General features: G+C 36.3%; 1 protein-coding gene across 4 annotated transcripts in view; it reads left to right on the top strand.

Annotated features, from left to right (window-relative positions):
• The window catches only part of NBAS (NBAS subunit of NRZ tethering complex), a 148,489-nt gene that overhangs the window by 21,059 nt on the left and 106,631 nt on the right, over window positions 1-20,799 (top strand). For all 4 annotated transcript variants that reach the window (XR_014944252.1, XM_085542189.1, XM_015859432.3 and 1 more), the window contains exons 12-23: window positions 419-547; window positions 1,371-1,434; window positions 2,869-3,062; window positions 4,524-4,781; window positions 5,528-5,653; window positions 7,297-7,448; window positions 8,255-8,389; window positions 8,652-8,730; window positions 9,716-9,820; window positions 10,091-10,227; window positions 19,718-19,801; window positions 20,343-20,496. Coding sequence is in view for 3 of the 4 variants with exons in the window: in XM_085542189.1 (XP_085398315.1) it covers window positions 419-547; window positions 1,371-1,434; window positions 2,869-3,062; window positions 4,524-4,781; window positions 5,528-5,653; window positions 7,297-7,448; window positions 8,255-8,389; window positions 8,652-8,730; window positions 9,716-9,820; window positions 10,091-10,227; window positions 19,718-19,801; window positions 20,343-20,496 (1,617 nt within the window). In the remaining variant the exon portion in view is untranslated. The remainder of the gene's footprint in view (window positions 1-418; window positions 548-1,370; window positions 1,435-2,868; window positions 3,063-4,523; window positions 4,782-5,527; window positions 5,654-7,296; window positions 7,449-8,254; window positions 8,390-8,651; window positions 8,731-9,715; window positions 9,821-10,090; window positions 10,228-19,717; window positions 19,802-20,342; window positions 20,497-20,799) is intronic.

Below are 20,799 nucleotides of genomic sequence, written 5' to 3'. Positions count from 1 at the left end.
AAGAACTCATCTGCATTATCTAGATATCTCATTCTCCTGTTTTATTTTACTGCATTTATTTTATTTTTTGGGTGGATATTATGATAAAGAGAAAGGTTTGCTACCAGGGAGGGAGGGCTGCACGATAAGCTTTATGCTAGATAGCTGTATTGCCTGAGAGAACTGAGGTTGCTAAATCCCATCTCTAGACAGATTATTTAAGAACAGCCTTTCAGTTTTCATTTATAAATGAATATTTATTTACAAATAAGTTCAAATACTCTGTTAGCTGTATTGTAGTGTTCTTCCTTTATGCCACAGTTGTCAGTTGTCATTTTATCTGTATTCTGACCCCCACCCCTTTTCATCTATTTATTTATTTATTTATTTATTTATTTATTTATTTATTTATTTATTTTTTCCCGACAATATTTGGCAGGATGGAATTTTCAAGATGAGTCTTTCCCCCGATGGAACTCTTCTGGCAGCAATTCATTTCTCAGGGAAACTAACAATCTGGTCTATTCCATCTCTCAGACAACAAGGAGAATGGGACCAATCTGACCAGGTATGAGGGACATAGGTGTTTAGAAGCTAACAGGATAATCTTCTATAGATTTGTTTTAGGAGGATATAAGAGAATTTCATTGAACTGTGCTGTAACTATTATTTAGCAATACTTTATTGAAACTTGATAACTTAAACTTGAAATCATAATAATATAGCTGGTTCTTAAAGTTTAATGAGATATATTGTTAGCAGGTGGGTAACTGGTACAGGTGGACTGAATTGCTGTTTTTAAATATGAATGGAGGCCAACATGGGGAACTTGGAATGGTTGAAACCAAATTTTGCTGGAAGTCTTCCTGTGTTCATTTTTTTTTTTTTCCCTTTCTTCTGCAAGATAACACTTTAGAATAATTTAACTGTCAGGATGTTCTCAGTAAGTCGCGTGTTACAGAAATTGTTTGCAAAGTTACATTTGGGACCTTATGTTAGGAAGCGCCAGGCACTTGAAAACTTGTGCATAACTGGTATAAATTTAAGCATGGAGAATTGGAAATCATTTTCAGAGAAGATCCCTAAGAACCACTTTCTTTGAGTAAAGTCGAGACTTTGCAAGTAGACATATTTTTCTTGAAATACTTTTCAAAAGAGATCAATCTGGTCTAACCATAGGTGTCCCTGTTCGTTGCGGGGGAATGTGATGCATCTTGGACTAGATGACCTTTAAAGGTCCCTTCCAACTCATACGGTTCTATGAAATGAAGGCAGAGCATTTTCACTGAAATCTGAGTGGGTCAGTGATGGAGTAAATATGCAGATTGTGAGTGATATCAAGATTTGCTTGTACATTAACCCTTTCTTTTCCCTTGTGTTTATTTCTTTAGCCGGGTTATGATGAAGTCAACCCAGACTGGAAACTGTCTAGTGAAAAAAGAAAGAAAATAAAAGGTACATGATATGGCTGAATTATTATTTTAAATCATTTTGTTGTTAAAAAGCATTTATAGTAATATAAAAGTATTTGAAATAGCTTAATTTAACTACACTTACAGTAGTTGACAAGATGGTGTATATGATTTGAATTTGTAGCATAGTATAGCTGAATAAACATCACGATGTGGTTTTTAAAAATCCTCTCCTGGGAGTATTTTCATAGATGTAGCCATAAATAAAAGGATATTTCAGCAAATATAGGCCTTCATTAATTGTTACTTCTATGGAATGCTGAATGCTCAGCAGAAGTCTCAGCTTGTGTCATAAGCCATTACTTTTTAACACAATAGATAACGTATTTTTAGAGACCACAGCCTAAGACAGAAGCTTACCTTTACCTTTTCTGTCTATCTGTATATATTCTATATATCTAATACGTCTCAAATACTAATGCAATTTGAAGAGCTTGTTTCCTTTTCTTTCAGAATTTGACTCTTATGTTCTTTGTCTGGTTTTGCCGTATGTCAGACTTCTTTTCCCAAAATTCACTTAATCATATGCAGCCATTTATCTCCTGGGTACTTCATGGCTCTTCTATGAGTGCAGATTGTTACTTGTTCAAGATCCATTTACTGATGCTTGAATTTGTTTTTGTTATTAAAAGCTACCCATTTCTTTGTGCTGTTTTCTTGGTGATTCAATTTTTGGGTTAAGATCTTCATGGCTAACCAGATGACTAAGCACTGAGGTAGCAGAAGAGTGTTAAGCTGATTTGTTTCTAACTGCTGTTTGGGAAAAGATAGCTTTTTTTCAGAGACATGAGAAGTGATAATATATTAAACAAATTAAGCTAGCTCTTTGTGGTGAACATTTTGTCCCAGCGTCCAGTTACCATGCAGGTGACACAGTTTCCTTCCTCATTATGCTGTTTTTTTAATCTTGTTGGCACTTTAATTTTCTTAATAGTGTCACCCTGTGGGCTGTTTCAGGAGCCTTGTTCACAGTTGTCAGTTTTCCTCAAAAGCAGTGAAACCTTTTTTGTTTCATCAATATAATGATCTTGGTTAGAGAGACTTGACCAAGGATGTCTAGGGAAATATTAAGGAGGCGTTTATCAGCCATCTAAGATTTGTCAAGTTTTATGCAAGTGAATCAGTTTATTGTGAATTCTTTTTCCAAATTATATTAAAAAGCAAACAGATTAAATAAAAAATTAAGTTTCTTCTTCCCTCCCCTTCCCTCCTATCCTTCAGCTAACTGGAATGGTTTCACTAAACTAGCAGACATAAAATACAAATTCAGTGAACCAAGAATGTATATAAAATAATAAATGCTTGTTAAATTTAGACCATCAGATGTTAACTCTTAATAGTTGAAGCCACTGCAGTTCTTATCTGGTGTTTAAAATTGCCTTTCCTTATATGGTGCTTTCTTATTTCTTTATTTCAGATAAAGAATCTTATTACCCACTGATAGATGTAAATTGGTGGGCAGATAGTTCTGTGATCCTGGCTCGTTGCTCTGGTGCATTGACTGTGTCATCAGCCAAGACATTAAGAAACTTGCTGGGAAAGTCATGTGAGTGGTTTGAGAGTTCTCCTCAGGTCACTTCAGCTCACGATGGAGGATTTCTGAGTCTGGAGGTGAGGAATGCACATAAGCAAATATAAGGAATGCAGTAGAAGCAGTGTTCTGTTGTGTATGTTGCATGCATATATGTGCTTATTAATAAGAAAAGTGATTCTTTATCTCTAGGCAGGCAATTCTGAACCTCCTGCAATTCAGATATCTATAAAAAACTTAATTGCCAAGTAACGTGGCAATTGCACTTAACAAGTAATTGCCAAGTGTAGATGGAAAACTTCTGGAAGCCTGCATCTGAATTAAAAAGTTTTGCTGCAGGAAACAGTTTGTGTCAGCTCACTTAAAAAAACCAAAACAAAACAAGAAACTGCTTTGTTAGTGCATTTGAAGAATACTTCAAGCATCCCTCTTGTTTTGAAACAGATGCTTGCAGAGGGAGTATGTTTACGGGAAGCAAGGAATAAATCGTAATTGACCAAGCCTTGGAAGGGATCTGTTTTTTATTCACCTTTAATAGGGTTCTAGGCAGGAGTAGAACATAACTTTGGTAATGAAGTAGACCAGGAATTTTCTTTGAAAATAAGAATGCTTACACTAGAATAGATCTTAAACATCTTAAATATTTAGCTGAAATAGCTGAGTACATACCAGAGCTTTTTGCGCACATTTCTGGCAAGTTTTGTTATTTAAGAAATGAAATAGAGCCAGTGACTGGCATGTTACAGCCTATGGAAGAACAGTTTGGAAATAGATCTGCATTGAACAGGAATCCATAATTTGCTTAGCTAATAGTTGAAAACATTGTTACACTCTGAAGTAAGCTGTATAATTATACTGAGATTAAATATAGATCTGTAAACAGTAGATCTGTACTGTCTGTGGATGGTATAGGATTGAGTGTATCTAGTATAATAATGGACTACTGATAAGAAGCCTTTGCCCTTGCTTTAGTAAGAAAGTGATGAAACCTCAGATCTAGAAGACAGACCCAGTCAGGGCTTGTGGAGAGTATTACTCAAGCTGAGAAGTAAAGGGTTTACAAGCGAAAAAATGTTGATTTTGAAATTGAACTTGATCCAGGTTTATAAATACCTGAGGTGTGGGAGACATAGTGGTGAGTCTGGTCTCTTTTCAGTAGTGCGTGGGGATAGGACTAGGGGTAATGGGATGAAAGGACAGCATAGGAAGTTCTGCACAAATGTGCGGAAGAACTTCTTTACAGTGAGGGTGACGGAGCACTGGAACAGGCTGCCCAGGGAGGTGGTGGAGTCTCCTTCTCTGGAGATATTTAAGACTCGCCTGCCTGGACGCCTACCTGTGTGATGTGGTGTAGGGAGCCTGCTTTGGCAGGGGGGTTGGACTTGATGATCTCTAGAGGTCCCTTCCAACCCCTACAATTCTGTGATTCTGTGTGATTCTGTGAAATTTGAAGTACTGGAAGTGGACATGTACCTCATTGTCACAAAGATATACTGTGTGGAAACTTTCTATTTTACCCTTAAGAACTGTCTTCTGTGCAGTGTGAAATAAAACTAGTTCCAAAAAGACTACGCTTGGAGAGCAGACCTGGTGATGAAGATGAGGGAGAAGATGACTCTGACTCAGATGATGAAAATTCTGCTAAGGACAGATACTTCAGCTACCTGAAGCAAGGCCTATATTTTGTGACAGAAATGGAACGATTTGCTCCTCCACGGAAACGTCCACGTACAATTACAAAGAATTTCCGCCTTGTTAGCTTAAGGTCCACGACTCCAGAGGAACTTTACCAGAGAAAAGTGAGTATAAAAGGGAAGATTCCATCTCTGGTAAGGAGCTTTAATTGAACAGATTTTTTTCTTCTTCTTATTTTTTAAGACTTGCTATTTTAACACTAGGTGCGTATTTCTAAGGGCCTCATAGACAGCAGTGTATCATGTTACCTAACATAAGTTAGGTAAAACCAGCATTGTAATTGAAGTAACAGGATGTTTGCTGGTCATCATGTTTCATTAGTGTGGCCAGACTCGTTGTGCTAATGTGTTTAAAAACAATGGAAGAATGGGTGGATATATCGAATTAAATTAATTTAGCTTGTTATTATCTAGGGAATGGGTTAATCTATACCTTGATATTGCTATTATATGAATGTTTTTTGAGACGTGCCATGCATACAAAGTAGTCTTGTGACTCACTTTTATCGCATAAGAGATGTGTCTTTATTTTGAAGGCAGTACTTTGTTTAGGACACTTCAGTTCTTCTAATGATAAGCTAAAACTATAGCTATTAGAGTTTTCAGGGGGTGCTGCTGTTGTAGTGATTGCCTACACAGCTTCTTTCCTTCTTACTGGGAAGTTTGTGGTTTTCCTAGAGGTTACTATCTGGCCTGAGTTAGGAGTTCTACATATTCTAATCGTACATTATGTTTGCTTTCCTACGTGCGTAAGCACACCCATAGTAATTATCCCTCTACCTGTTTTAACACAGAGAATTAATTATTGATTGTTTAATATTGACTTTCATTTTCATGTGTTTGCTTTTTAGATTGATAATGAAGAATATGAGGAAGCTCTGTCTTTGGCTCAGGCATATGGCCTTGATTCTGATCTTGTGTATCAAAGGCAGTGGAGGAAGTCAGCTGTTAATGTTGCTTCAATTCAAGACTATTTGGTGGGTTTGTTTTTATGACTTCAGCATTTTTATTTTTATATTTTATTTTTAGAGTTGCTGTGTAATCTTTGCAGAAATCTCCATTGTGTTCTAATTTATGCAGCATAAACTAGTGGCAGTTCAGAGAGCTGTCCTGTAAGTGTAAGAGAGTGTAAATGTAAGAGAGAGAGTCATCTTGTTAATTTAACTGAAGGCCTGATCTGGAGGACTTAGAGCTTTTATCTGAAATTAGAAAATATCTCCAAGGAGAAATTTCTATCAATGTGCTTTCTCTAGTGTAATCTTGTCTTCACATGCAGCATTAGATTGTTTCCTGGGAATAAATCATAACTGCAAATATATTGCTGTTAAGAAATTTCCAGGTATTGTAGAGCTATATGGAAAGGTTAGTTTGGTATCCATAGCAAAGGCTGAATAATGAAACTTGCATCAAATCCAGCCTGTAACTAAAGCTCTTCTGTAGAATCAAACATAGTTTTTTTGTTTGATTGTTTTGGCATGAGAAAAAATAATCCAGCAGGTGAGCATTGTCAAACGGCACAACCTACCAGTGTGTGGTGGTGTAAAATCTTCCAGGATATCAAGAGAAATATATGCTGATTTTAATTTTTTTTTTTCCCAGTCATCCTATCTGTCACAAAATCTCATAGGCATGTGGAGAGATCAATACTGAAAATGACTCCGGTGCTGTTGTGGAATACGTTGAATGTATAATATCTATATCTTTATCTCCGAAACATTATATTTCTGATAGTATAATCAGCAGAGATACTAATCAGAGAACAGAAGTAGTAATTTCTGTTCTTATTGCTGTTAAGTCATCTGGCATTTGTTCATTAGCTTTGTAAAGAGTCTTAGCTTCATTACATTAACAGGACAAAGTAAAATTCATGTACTAATAAACAAAACTGTAGATGACTGTTTGTGGAGTATTTTCCTCATCTTTTTTTTGGTTCAAATCATAGAATCACAAGGTTGGAAAGGACCTACAAGATCATCTAGTCCAACCATCCTCCCTTTACCATACCTACAGAAAAACACTAAACCAGATCTCCTAGCTCCCTATTCAGCCTCTTGAACACTGCCAGGGATGGCAACTCCACCACCTCCCTGGGCAGCCATTCCAGTGCCTGACCACTCTCTGAGAGAAAACTGACAGTCATCAGATTAACTTGACATTTTCTAAGTGGTAGAAACAAATTAAGATGCTTTAACGTCTCTGGTTTTATTGTTTTGGAGTGTGACTGGAAGACTTTGTGGGGAAAAAGTATATGGGGTTATTAGTTAACAGCCAGCTTAATATGAGCCATCAGTGTGCCCAACTGGACAAGAAGGCCAGTGGTATCTTGGCTTTATATAAGAAATAGTCAGCAGGAGTAGGAAGATGGTTGTTCCTATTGGCTTGGCACTGGTGAGGCTGCATCTCAAGCACTGTATTAACTGCCCAGGAAAGTGTTGGAGTCACTGTCCTTGGAAGTGTTCATGAAAAGGGTAGATGTGGCACTGAGGGACATGGTTTAGTGGTTGTGGTGGTTTTGGGTAGTTGGTTGGACTAGATAATCCTAGGGGTCTTTTCCAATCTTAATGATTTTAAGATTCCATGAAATGTGTAACAATGGGCCTATGCTTTTGTTCTTGGATAGAGCAAAATTAAGAAGCGTGCGTGGGTTCTTCATGAGTGTTTGGAAAGAGTTCCAGAGAATGTGGATGCTGCTAAGAAGTTGCTTCAGTATGGCTTAAAAGGCACAGACCTGGAGGCTCTTGTGGCCATAGGAAAAGGAGAAGATGGTGGCAGGTTTGGGAAGAGTGGTTTTTTTTTTGTTGTTGTTGTTTTTTTTTTTTTGTTATTTCTTTTTCTTATTTATTTCTGTTTAAATCAACTAATGAAGTAATAAGTAATAATTAAAATAATGATATGCTGATGAAGTGCATAAGAAGAATTACAGTGCTGTGAATCAAAGTACTTAAATATGCCCGCAAGCTGACTGTGTACTTTTTACAAAGTACTTTTGTACTGATCTTGTTGCTTTCTCTGGATATCATTTTATGCATCCTGGAGAACTTCCAGTGTCATTATTTTTTCAGTGAGGTTGTGTTTCCTCGGCCTTTCCTGGTAGCTGCTGCAGCTCCTACAAGGATATTTTATTGTGTATCTTAGTTGTAGTGATGCTTTGTTACTCATTTGAGGAGGGGAGCAGAGCAAAATACAGGGGTCAGAAATGCTTGCAGAGATGATTGTTATTCAGTTCCTGGTGGTGGAATAGGATGTTCTTTCTTTATCCAGTCATCTGTTACAATTGTACACTATAGAAATGCTGCCAATTCCACTGCTTCCTTTGGAATTTAGAAATATTTAACAGTCATCATTGTTGTGTTTTATTTTTTTAAGGAGGGTAGGGAAGAGGTGATGCCTTTTGTTGGCTTGGGCTGCATGTCTGCTTCTTACTGTAGCAGATTTCAGTATTACAATTTTATATGGAAGTTGAGATTTTTATTTAAGACTTCAATAGAAATCTCTGTTGATAGACATATTTAATAGCTATTTCCTACATCTTTCTGTTGTTTTTACCAGCATGAGTTGGTTGTTCTTTTGTCCTCCAGATTTATCTTACCAGGGGAGGCAGACATTGGTATTCCCTATGAAAACTTCTTGTCACCAGATGAAGAAACAGACACTAAAAAGGAAAAAGAGTCCAGGAAGAATCAAGAACTACTGTTATCATTAAACTTCTCAAAGTAAATGCAATGTTATGATCTATGTTTTACTCAGAATTACAAGATTCTTATAACTACGTAGTTAGAAGCATGTAGTTATGTTCATGTACATGATTACTAGTAGAAAAGCAGTGGAGACTTAAAATTAGTATTGTATTGTGTCCAAGTTCTTAGCTTATTAATTTCTCAGTATATTTTAGTTGTTCAAATATGTAATTATTGTCTTCATTTGTGTATGATGTGGTGTCGATTATAAATGTGAAAACATCTGTTTTGGATATAGGCTGACCCTGGAACAAAAAGAACTGTGCAGGAGCAGGCTGAAGTTGTTAACTTACCTTGATCGCCTTGAAACTTATGAGGTGAGAAACTTGGTAATGGCTTAAGCTCTTTTTGAGTTCCTATTACACAGATAGTCCTGTAACTTTTTTTTGTCACATCATCATATTTTTTTTGTTATATGTTGTAGTATTACTGTTTATAGTCTCCTTGAAATATAGCAGTCTCTCACTTGAGAAATGTGAGCTGTTTTCTATTCAAGCTAGTGTATTTTTCCTGCTTCAAGGTTGCAGATGGCTAGCTTTTAACTTTGAGGCATGGTTGGGCATGCTTTGAACATATTGTGTCCATTTGCCAGCGAAACAGCCTATTTCCCTCCCCCCCCCCCTTTTTTTTTTTTTTTTTTTGGAGCAACAATTGTTTAGTTAAAAGTGTATGTTAGTTGCTATTAAGAGGACTTGGCATTTACGTGAGTGTGTCATTAAAGTAAAATGTCAGGGGAAATCTGATGCATCTTAAATAATAAAACAATTTTGAGGATAGGGAATAATATACAAATGTATGAGATGTGGAATGTAGTACAGGATCACTTGCTTTGAAACTGCATCAGTCAGGCTAAGTAATAAGTCAGTCTAATTCTGATTCTCATCTCCTTCTCCTCTTTTTCTTTTCTTGAGTTACAGAGACAAAACTTTTTGGAATGGAAATCTGTATTTTATTTTTTTTTTTAAATTTAATTTTGCAGTTGATAGTACGAAGGTTGATTTTTACTGCATCCCCTTGTAACTAATGCTGTAGAAACTTTATTTAGAATAGAGCAGAGAATTGTCTTAGCTTATCAATCAGAAATGCATTTTTTTCCATACTGAGATAAATTAAAACCAACAAATAAAAGTAATCAAAAACAAACTAAAAGAAAGCAAGCCTCCACCATGTTTTTTTCCAGGTGTAGTTTATGTTTATTTGTGGTATGATGTATATGGTTTTGGGTGCTGTTGCAAATCTTGTATAAAATCGGGTCTGTAATTTTTTAATTATTGTTTTTTTTTGTTTTTTTTTTGTTTGTAGGAAATCCTTGGTGGTCCCCATTCAGCTGAACAGCACTATGATGGTGAATTCTTCAAGAAGTTCAGAAATCAAAATATTGTGCTTTCAGCAAGAACTTATGCTCGGGTATTAACATTTTCTTAATTTTTTTCATTATTGCTTCTTTGGTTTAGGTGTTTATTTGTTCCATTGAAAGTAGTTGAATCTCAATGGAAGTTTATGCGGAAGATGTTTTTGTTTGATTGTAAATAAGTAAATGTGGGGACACTCAACAAATTTTCTTTATTGAGGAAGAAAATTTTGAAGTCAAGGGTTCATTATATGACTTAAACTTGCATTACTTGCTCTGTTTCAGTCTGTATCAGTCTTCTGCAGTTTATTGTTTTTTATGTTTAGGAAAGCAATGTCAGAGCCCTGGAAATCTTGTTTACTTTCCATGGATCAGCTTTACTTCCACACAGACAAGCAATTCTCTCCAATTTTCCAGAGACTACTTCACCACATGAATATGCTTTCTTGTTGCCTGAGGCTTGGTAAGAACACATTAGTGGATATTAACTTAAATGTTACACATAAATTGGTTTGCATATATGATGATCTTCTCTAAGTCATTGCCTGGAATCAAGGAATTAGCTTTGTCTCCTGTGCAAATCTTCATTAGCTGTTTTACTTTGTGCCATTTGTGCAAACTTTTTGTCTTTTGGGGTGATTTACTCGAAAGTAAGGAATTTAGATGTTCTTATCTACATTACCCATAAGCACAGACTCTTAACCTGCAGCTTCTGATCCAAATTTTCACTGATGTGAGTAGAGGTCTGTAAGTGTTTTCCATGAACATGCAAAATTAACAGATAATAATGGAAGTGGTTTCTTTCTTTGTTTGCTTTTTCCTGGATGGAATATAAACATTGTATTCTTCTGAATTTGTTTTTAAATATTGTATAATCCTTAAGTAGTCAGTAACTTCAAAATCATGAATTTTCTTGTCACGGACTCTTACTCTCTCAAAGGAAGAATTAGGAAAGGGCTTTAATCCGACTTTCCTTTGAGTATAAAATGTAGTTTACTGTCAGTTTCATGTTGGCTATTAACTTAAACCTTCACAAGAGAGTCTTGAACATCATTCTACTGTTCTCAGTATTATTTAAAAGAAATTTTTGCTTCTAGGTTGTTTCTTTCAAATGCTTCGATTACAGAATTAGTTTTGAAGTGTATTGCTCAGTGCCCACATAGAATTAGTGAGGTTTCATTTTTTTAGATTTTTGCCATAGGACTTTGAACTCATACTTCAGAAGGATAGTTCTTTTGAGTAGATTAGAGGTTGTTGTTGGAGCCTTCCAGCATTGTAGTTGCATCTTTCATTTGGAAGTTTAAACAGTGCTTTCTGGGTAATTTGCTATGTAGAAGAGGTTTTATTCACATAGTCACTCCTGTGATATCTTTCCCAGTTTATAATGTTTATAAAAACTTTTTCTGAGTGGAAGTTAGTGTTGTTTTCTTGATACCTAATATTTGCTGGCATCCTTTTAGTCATTTTGTTAATATTAGGAACATGTTCAGTGTGTAAAAGCCCTTGTTTTATGCTTTTATTAAAGTAACAGATCATAAAGATAAATTGTTGCGATGTTTATAAAACAGAGAAGATGGATTCTGAATTTTCTCTGTTGTTTTAATAAGATATATGAGGAGGCAGGAAGGAAGGCTTTTCTGAATTGTTATGATTTATCATAGAATCACAGAATCACCAGGGTTGGGAAAGACTTTAAGTCCAACCATTCACCTATTACCACTAGCTCCCACTAAACCATGTCCCTCAACACAATATCCAGTCACTCCTTGAACACCCCCAGGATTGGTGACTCCACCACCTCCCTGAGCAGTGCATTCCAGTTCCTCACCACCCTTTAGAAGTAATGTTTCCTAATGTACAGCCTGAATCTCCCCTGCCACACTGTCTACATTAGGATGGCACTTGAAGTCTGGTGTCCCAAAAACTTTGAAGCACAGAAGTCGGTGTAGCAAAGAGGAAAAAAAGTAGTAGATGATGGTGTTTACGAATGTATTTTTGCAGAGTTATGATGATCATAATATATTATTACTCCTTCCATTTGTTATAATTATTTGTCAGCTTCTTTTATAATGATGGTTCCTGAATCTGTGCTGGGTCATGGGTATTCAGGCTCCTTCACAAAGGTTCATTAGGTACGTCATCTGTATCTTTTAAGACAACTAGAGTGAAGATCATAGAATTTTAGGTATTCAGAGGAGTTGATCTCTCTTTTAAAAATGACAGCTAGTTTATGGTTAAGATTGTTTCCCTCAGATTTTTAAAGGTAATCTCAGAGGGAAATAATGCTTTACCTCTATTATAAACACATAACCAGAGTCTTTTTGTTTTAATTTCTTTATCCTTTTATTACGTTTAACTGTTATATTGCAGCATTACAGTTCACCTTTAAACTCACAGAATTTGGGAAATTCGAATGTGAGGTTTCCTCAATATCAGTAACTTTGCACACTGCAGCAGTATGAAAAAGCCTTCACTTTAAATCGGTGACTTCTGTATGCTTCTGCTTTTTTACTCTTTAACTTCTTAAATACTGGGTTTCAGTCCTGGCTTATAGTGAATTTTTATTGGAGAGTTCTGAAAAAACTCCATTTGTACTGGAATAGGTGTGGAAATATTTTTTTAAAACTTCAGATGAAGCTTTTAAAATCAGATAAACATCTATAAACAAAAACATAATTAAACTGGGAGACTTTTAAGTGGTTTTCCCTTTATCTTTGCATTATGATACCTTCTCCTGAACTTGGTTTTTAGTTACTGCCTGTTGCACTGCAGTGTTTCAGTGACCGAGCTTAGTCTTTTTTCTTGTGTATATAATTGATTTGATAACTGAATGCCTATGAACTGTCAAACGTATACTCCCAGTTATGAGCTATTAGTTTCTTCTGCTGAACTGCCTTTTAGTTTAGTTCAGATGTGTTTATGTTAAGAGGATTAATCCCATAGTCAGTTTTGTTTTTGCTTTTATTCATTTCTTTAGCAGTACAGTCAGAGAAAACTTATGCAAGAAGAAAACACAATGGTTCTGAAGAAGAGCATCAGTGTAATTGGTATTAATCTCAAGTATGAATTTTAAAATCTCTAATCTTACTGTCGACTTAAAATTAGAAAAGCATGTTTTGAGGGTATAATTACATTTTCATGACTCTGTATGTTCATGCTCCTCTTTGCATTGATTTCTGGTAGGAAAAGAGAAGGTTCTTGTGATGTATGTAAAAAGTAGTTTGGAGGAAATGAAGTTCTTAAAAGTGGCCTTTGTAGGGATCTGGGCAGCTGCAGGGTTGGTTGAATTTGGCTAGTTGGATGTTGCTGAAAGTTTGCTGGTTGAAAGTATTGTAAGTAGTATTAGTCTTAAACGGTTTTTGAATATGGAAGTAGGAACTTAAAGCCATGAAGAGGCCAAGGGGAGCATGAACTGTTGACAAGGAAGGTGGGAAGTTTAAGAGGAGCTGCTATATGTGACCAGAGCTGCTGTTCACAGTGACCTGAGCATCCTGAAGGAAATGCAGACTTCTGTTCCTGTGAATGAAGAAACCTTTGGAACAGTGAAAGCTGTAGACTGACAGGAGAGAAGCTCTCCTGCAAAGGACCAGGAGGTCCTGATGAGCACAAGCAAGTCATGAGCCAGAAGCATGTCCTGGAAGCTAAGGCCAGAAGCAACATGGCCTGCTTGAACAAGAGCATACCCAGAAGGTGGAGCAGACTACTGCACTCATTCAGCTGCATCTAGAATACTGGATAACCAAGAAATATTTTGGTGAACCAGAGTGAAGTTAGCAGAAGAGCGTCAAGATGTTTAGGGATCTGAGCACTTTTAAAAGCCTGAGGGGACTTGGTGTCTTCATCAAGGAGATAGTTTTGGGGGAACCCAGGAGCAGTTTTCTCTTATCTTTCTATAGAGTGCGAGCTGAACTGCAGTTCTGATTTTGCTGTGTTTCTGTGATGTTTATGCCTAGCTTATCCTGTCTTTGTTTACCATGTCAATCTACTGCATGTGTGTTGCTGAACTGTACCTTGGCTTGCCTCCTATGTTATTCTGTCAAATTATATTGCTGATCTGGTCTTGCTTGTAGCTTTTCTATGGACAGAATTTCTTACACAAATAATCATAACACTTTTATAAATGTATTTATTTATAAATGTACATTTTTATAAATGTATTTTCACAGTGTGGTGGCAAGACTGGGAGTTCATCTGTGTCTTTAAGGTAGCCCATTTAGATTTTGTGAAAGTGGTTGCCTTACATTTTCACTGTATACATAAAAAAAACCAACACAGCAGTCTCCTAAATTGTGACTGAATAGTGTTGATTGGCATTTCGGTTGTTTAGGTTATTCTGTCCAGGTAATTTAAGTGTAAAAAATTTCTTCTTTTCCTAGGTTACATAAGAAGATAACTATATCATTAAAAACTAGTTTGATCTGTTCATGCAGAATCAAAAAGAAGACTTTTCTCTGGTTGCTAAGTTGATTTGGAAGACCTGTCATTGAAATGTGCATGGTAGGGGTTCTGAAACGCAGTCAACTGTGGTAGCCAAAAGCTGGGATACCTTTTCCACTATTTAATGTGGATCAATTCTCCAAAAATGGTGCTTTTGGCACTTTGTTTTAAACAGCAGCTGTATTCCACAGCTGGTGAATTTCATGTCTTACAGCCATTTATGGAAAATGAGTCACTCTCCTTCCCACCTCTTCAAAATGTGTCATATAGTAAATTGAATAGTTGTAAACCCTAAATATATGTATTCAGTTGTATAATTGCCATTAGTAATTTGTTACTGAACTAGCCCAGTTTTACATGCAGTATGAAAAATGTAGATATGTATGTCATGTCTGTTTATGGTGACATATCTGGGATGCATTTCTTATAGAATCCTAGAATCACAAGGTTGGAAAGAACATACAAGATCATCTAGTCCAACTGTGCTCCCGTCACCACTGCTACCACAAGCTACTAAAGCAGATCTTGTAGTTCCTCATCCAGATGTCTCTTGAACACTGCCAGGGATGGTGACTCCTCCACCTCCCTGGACAGCCATTCCAGTGCCTGACCACTCTGAGAGAAAAAGTTTCTCCTTCTGTCTAATCTAAACCTCCTCTGGTACAACTTGCTGCCGTTTCCTCAGGTCCTGTTTGTTGCCTGGGAAAAGTGGCCAAGTCCCTCTTCATCACAGCTTCCTTTCAGGAAGTTGTAGAGTGCAATGAGGTCTCCCCTGAGCCTCCTCTTCTCCAGACTAAACAATCTCTGCTCCCTCAGCCACTCCTTCTAAGATTTATGTTCCAGACCCCCCACTAGTTTCATTGCCCTTCTTTGAACACGCTCCAGGGTCTTTCTTGTAATGAGGGGCCGAAAACTGAACACATTACTCAAGGTGTGGGTTCATCGGTGTTGAGTACAGGTGGATAATTACCTCTCTGCTCCTGCTGATCACACTATTTCTAAAGCAGGTCAGGCTGCCATTGGCCCTCTTGGCCAACTGGGCACACTGTTGCCTCATGTTCAGCCAACTATCACCCAATACCTCCAGGTCCCTTTTCTCTGCGTGGGGTTATTGTGGCCAAAGTGCAGAACCCGGCGCTTGGCCTTATTGAACTTCATCCCATTCACCTCAACTCAGTAATCCAGCTTATCCCGATCCCTCTAAAAGGCCTCCCTACCCTCAGGCAGATTGACAGCACCTCCCAACTTGGTGTCATCTGCTATGGTGATTTAGCAGAGGGTTGTTAGAGTTAGGGTACTATGGTTAGGCTGTGGTTGGACTTGATGATCTTTGAGGTCTTTTCCAAACTGGGTAATTCTATTCTATGATTCTATGGTGGTTCATCCTCAGTTACAGAACTGTAACATCATAAAACTGTTTCATAAGGACTGCAGAACAGCAGAAACAAGAATTGATTTTTCCCATTGCACCTTGGCATGCACCAGGTCCAGTACTGCCATCAGACAAGGGAAGGGGTTGCTCCTATGTCCCCCTATATTAAAAAAAAAGTACATGTTTTTTAGTAAAAAGATACTGTTCTCAAGTATGTAAGAGTGATTTTTGATTTCAAGTCTGAATTCAGTTTGCACAAATTTTAGGGTTTTTTTTTTTTTTTTTTTAATTACTAATCTTCAATTAGATGAGTCTTTGAGACAGGCCTGCTGATTGAAATCCTTGGGGAAAAAAAATAACAACAAAAAACCACACTCAAAGTTGCTATTAGTAATAGAAAGAATTGGACTCTGACCTTAAAAACTAAATTAGACATTCCTCTTTTGAAAACCTGTCCTTGGAGAGAAAAATAATCTGTAGGTTTGAATAAATGCATTTGATAGGATACCGGATGCAATAGCATGGGTCTCTTTTGTCAAGGCAAAGAATGAAATGAATTGCCAAGCAAACACAGACAATAGAGTGGAAAGAGCAATACAGGGAGAAGTCAGCTCTTTTTGAGGAAATAGAGTTGAATATCTCCATAATCTGTCAGTTTACTGACCTATAATTATGTTTATTCTACTGTTGAAAAGGATGTAGAGAAAGGGAAAGAATAGGGGAAACAGTTACTCAGAAGAGAAAAAGCAACCAGAAGAATGATCCGCAAAACCAACCAAACAGAATCTCAGATAATGTTTGAATGAAATTAGTTTTGGGACATGTGATGGTTTCTTTTAATTGAAAGAGAGGGATGCTTGCCTTAGTTACTACAGTGTTCGATTCCAGTACCTTGATTTTTGGATGAGTGCACACTGCTGTTTCACTCTAAATTAAGCACTGTCTCTGACCTCTGGAATTTCAGTTTCTAGAGCAAAGGTGTGAAGTTGCTTAGCACAAGCAGAGAGAGTGGATGATGGATGTGATAAAATAGGCTCTGTGTTCCACATTCAGCAGACTACTTGTGCATGCTGAATTCACTTTCGAACCTGTCAGATTTATGTATTCTGTGCAGTCGTTCTGACGCGTCTCAGTGGTGCTGAATTTGCTGTGTATGTATTGCAAACAAAGTAATGGTAGAAAAATGGAAGCCCTGTCTCATAGCATAAGCTTGTTCCCTTCCCCAGCTCTTCCTCCTCAGTTTCATTTGCACTGAATGCTTTTGAGTTTTCAGGATGCATTTGGATTCCCAAAATCTTTCTCAGCTTACACTATTGTGATTGATAGCAGCTGTTGTTTGTTTTTGAGTTTTATAGCTATATTTCTGATGGTGACATTACAGTTACTGATACAAAAAAAATTGAGGGGGGAAAAGCAGGTCTGTGCTAAAATCTAAGTACCGTTTTGGGAAAAGAAACCAAACTTCTGATAAATGTAGTGATAAATATAGCTCTTTAAGTGTTTCTTGACAATTACTACTGGGATCTCCTATTATTTATTAGTGTCAAGACCGTTTTATTCCAATCCTTGTGTTTAAACTGAAATACAAAGGGATTTTCTAAACCTTTTAGATTGATAGCAGAAAGTAAGGATGGTTGGACACAATTAGATAGGGGCCAGGAGGGAGTTGTGAATTTTCTGGCATTGTTGAGGCAGTGAACGAAATAAGCAGTTCATTTGTGGGTCAGTGTATTGTGAACTCCACTTGGAAAGAGATTTGTCTGTGTTAAAACTGACATAACTGCTTAATTCTATAGGGATAAGATATTTTGTATCTATGTAGGAGTTTGTTTTCTTTTTAAACGTTGGTTTCCTTATGCATCTAGAAAATACAGTTAATGGTGATTACTATTCTTCTGCTGTGAGAAGGGAAAGAAAGATGAGACTGAGATCTGCTAATAAACATCTATGAAAAACCTAAGAAGTTAAGTAATTTCACTTCAGAAACTGACGTCTGTGGGCATCTGCAGGTTTCATTCATGCAGAAGCTTCTGCTGAAACTGGAGAGTGTTCTTGGTAGAAGGCAAAAGACCAACAGCAGATGTAAAAAGGAGAGGAAAAAAATAGTAGGTGCAGGTAAACACCTCATCATGTGTACCTGAAGTTTATAAAGAATCTATAATGTACAGCTTAAATATTCCTGAACTAGATATTTTAGTGGACTTTTATGATGCTTCTTTCTAAGATTTTCCATTTTTGAACACAGGTGCTTTTTTTGTATGTTTGTTAGCAGTTTACATATAGATGATGAAAACTAGTATCTGTATAGGGAGTATAAACAGTGAAATATCATCTTTAATTTGAGTGGAATAAAAAAGTGAACAACTTCATAAAAACCTTCCGCGCAGGATTTGTCAATCTGTTCAAGCTTTCGCAAAAACTTTACTGCATTTTTTTCTATCACATCATTTTCAGTAGGGTTGGCAGAAGTGTGTTAAGTGTCTCATTACTATTTCAGTTGGTGGATTTCGGAGGTGAGGCAAAGGGAAGTGGAGGAACCGTCAAGCAAAGATAGTAGAAACTAAGTGAGATATTCCTCAGCAAGCTACGTTTCCTTTTTTTCCTCCGAAAGCAATGAAAGTTAGTTGAAATTATAAGCTAATGTTGGACTTTGGAGAAGTTATTTTGATGGAAGACTGTATTTAAACTGTTTAGATGGGGAAGGGCAGTTACAGAATGTTTTCTGAAATGAGTTGGTGAGAAGGGTAGGTGATTGCATCAGCCCAGCAAAAGAAGTTTTTGTTTCATGCTGGGTAGGTAATTATTGCTTGCGTATGGAAATGTAACTGCTGAGTCTACAGGTTTTTAAGTATGTTAAGAATAATGGGAGGAAAGAAGCACACTAACATTTGGGTCCATTACGAAACTTTGCAAGCTGCGCAAACTTTGTTTCTAATCCTCTTGTACTAATTATAATGTTAAAAATTACTTTCTTGACTGGAGTTTTAATTGTAGGATGTAATTTCGCCATGTCTATGACAAATATACAGAAAATAGCTGCTTAATTAAGAACTCATTCAGTGTGATGCAGTACAGGCTTGGATTGATGTATTCTTTTTTATTCTTATTCTTCATGTCTCATATTGAAGGGTAGCAGCATGCTTAGTCCTCAAAAAACAGAAAAGTGTGAAAGTTTAGGGAAGACATAAGTATTAGCTGTTTTTCAGTTTTCTTAACTCCTCTGTTGACTTTTTGCAGCCTGCAAGCCTGTTTACACCAAGTTATTGCTATATCTTGTACATATTTCTTGTGGATGGCTGGAATTATTACAGATAAAGCACAGGATATTATTGTTAGTATATAGTGTAAGAAAAAAAAGAATAGATGACATTGGGGAAATGTTTGTGTATACAAGGGAGGACAGTTCTGTGTTTTGTTTTGTGCATGTATGTATGCATTTAGTGACTATTGCTAAATGAGATGAAGTTACTGAATTATAGTCTTGCTTGACTCCAACATTGTGAAATTGATGTGTTTATTGGAGAAGTATTTCTTTTTAAGATACTGTGTTACAGTTCTGCACTTTGAGGGATAAGAATCAGTTAACTTGTGAATAGTGGTTGTCCATGCTGTATTACTGTTGCTGTTTGTGGGATCAGGAGAAAATGAATGAGATTTAAATCTCGCTATTCCAGTGCTGTGTAGCTTTAATATCTTTTGTTACTATGTGGTTTATTTTTTATCTCTACAAGTAGAAGAGCCTAAAAGGCACTTATTTTTCTCCTTCTTTTATATTCTGTGTATCTTGGTATGGTTTTCCTGATTTTCACACTGCCTAAACAGCTAACTTACAATCACAAGGCATAACTAGGCATTCTAGTAACAGCTCATGTTGTTCTTAATTTGTATCTCAAAGATGCTTTTTCCTTCAATATTTATGAAATGTTTCACTGTAGATGTTTGTAAACAGAGATCATGTTGAATTGAATTGAGATTGAATTGAATTAAGAAAATATTTGAGGTATGCATCATAAATGGCTTAGGTAGGATATGTTTTTGTATGGATAGGATCCTACAGACAAAATCACACTTGTATAGTCAGTTTAATTCATCAGAATTTTTGTAAACAATATTGACAGGAGAATTCCATTTTTTGTTATACCAGTTATGAGCAAGGAACACTGAAAATTATTCCTTGGAATGAACAGAAACATCGTGAGGAAGACTGGTGTGAAAAAGCAGACTGCAGGTAAGTTTACATAAATGCAATGAAGAATTTTTTGTGATATATATGTTTAAGATAATGTTTATTTACTAATATTTATTTACTTAAAATGTATTAAATACCAAGTGAGACTTGCTTCTCAGTTTCATGCACAGTTATTTCTGTTTTGAACTTTCTTAATGAGGCTGGAAAACCAAACGCATTAACTTAAAAGCATTAAGTTCTCTGTGATTTTCTGATGAGTATCTTACAGAAAGCTGTAATCCATAACATGATTATAGCAGCATTAATGGATAATGCAGCTGCTTTTTTGTGTGAAAAATAGAAAGCAGAAGTTTACCTTGTCTGTGTCTTTAGTAGGATTCTTTCGTGATCCATTTCATGTTTGGAATCTATAATCAGTGAGAAAAATAAACACTGTAATTGGCATTTGATTCTTAAATTATTGATATATCTGTCTTCAGAATGACAAGAAATTTTAGGAAAACCTAATTTGGGGGGTGGGGGGGGGGGTGGGGGAAGGCAAGTAAACATGTATTTAAACATATGTTTACTTTTTTTTAAGGACAATTGTTGAACCAACTTTAGAAGATGAAAGCGAATTTCTGTATGAATCACAACCTGAGTTACTGAAGTACAGGACTACTGAGCTTTCAGTAGAGCTTGTAACTGACTGGTATTTGAGCAGGGCACAGGAAATTGAAAAATATGCCATGCAGGTGAGAATAGCAGTAAAAAAATGATGATGGCTGTTCGGCTGTTCAGTATTCTTCACTGGAATTCTATCTTAATGGGTATTAGTGTGATTATTTTCCCATTGCTTTCTATGAAATTTAGTTGACTAAATAATTAATTCATAGCAATGAACAGAAAGCCAATAGATAGACTTGATTTATCGTAGCAGACAATAGCACTTTTCTAGTCAAATAAATATGTTTACCATTACATTTGATGTCTGTAATTAAGTAAAGGGAGGGAATGTTGTGCACTGTGTATCAGGAAGCATGTTTTATTATGTAACA

Source organism: Coturnix japonica, chromosome 3 (assembly GCF_054131305.1).
Source record: "Coturnix japonica strain WE chromosome 3, WE-NBRP24, whole genome shotgun sequence".
NCBI classification, from domain to species: domain Eukaryota; kingdom Metazoa; phylum Chordata; class Aves; order Galliformes; family Phasianidae; genus Coturnix; species Coturnix japonica.
This window is presented reverse-complemented; position numbering and strand designations above follow the sequence as displayed.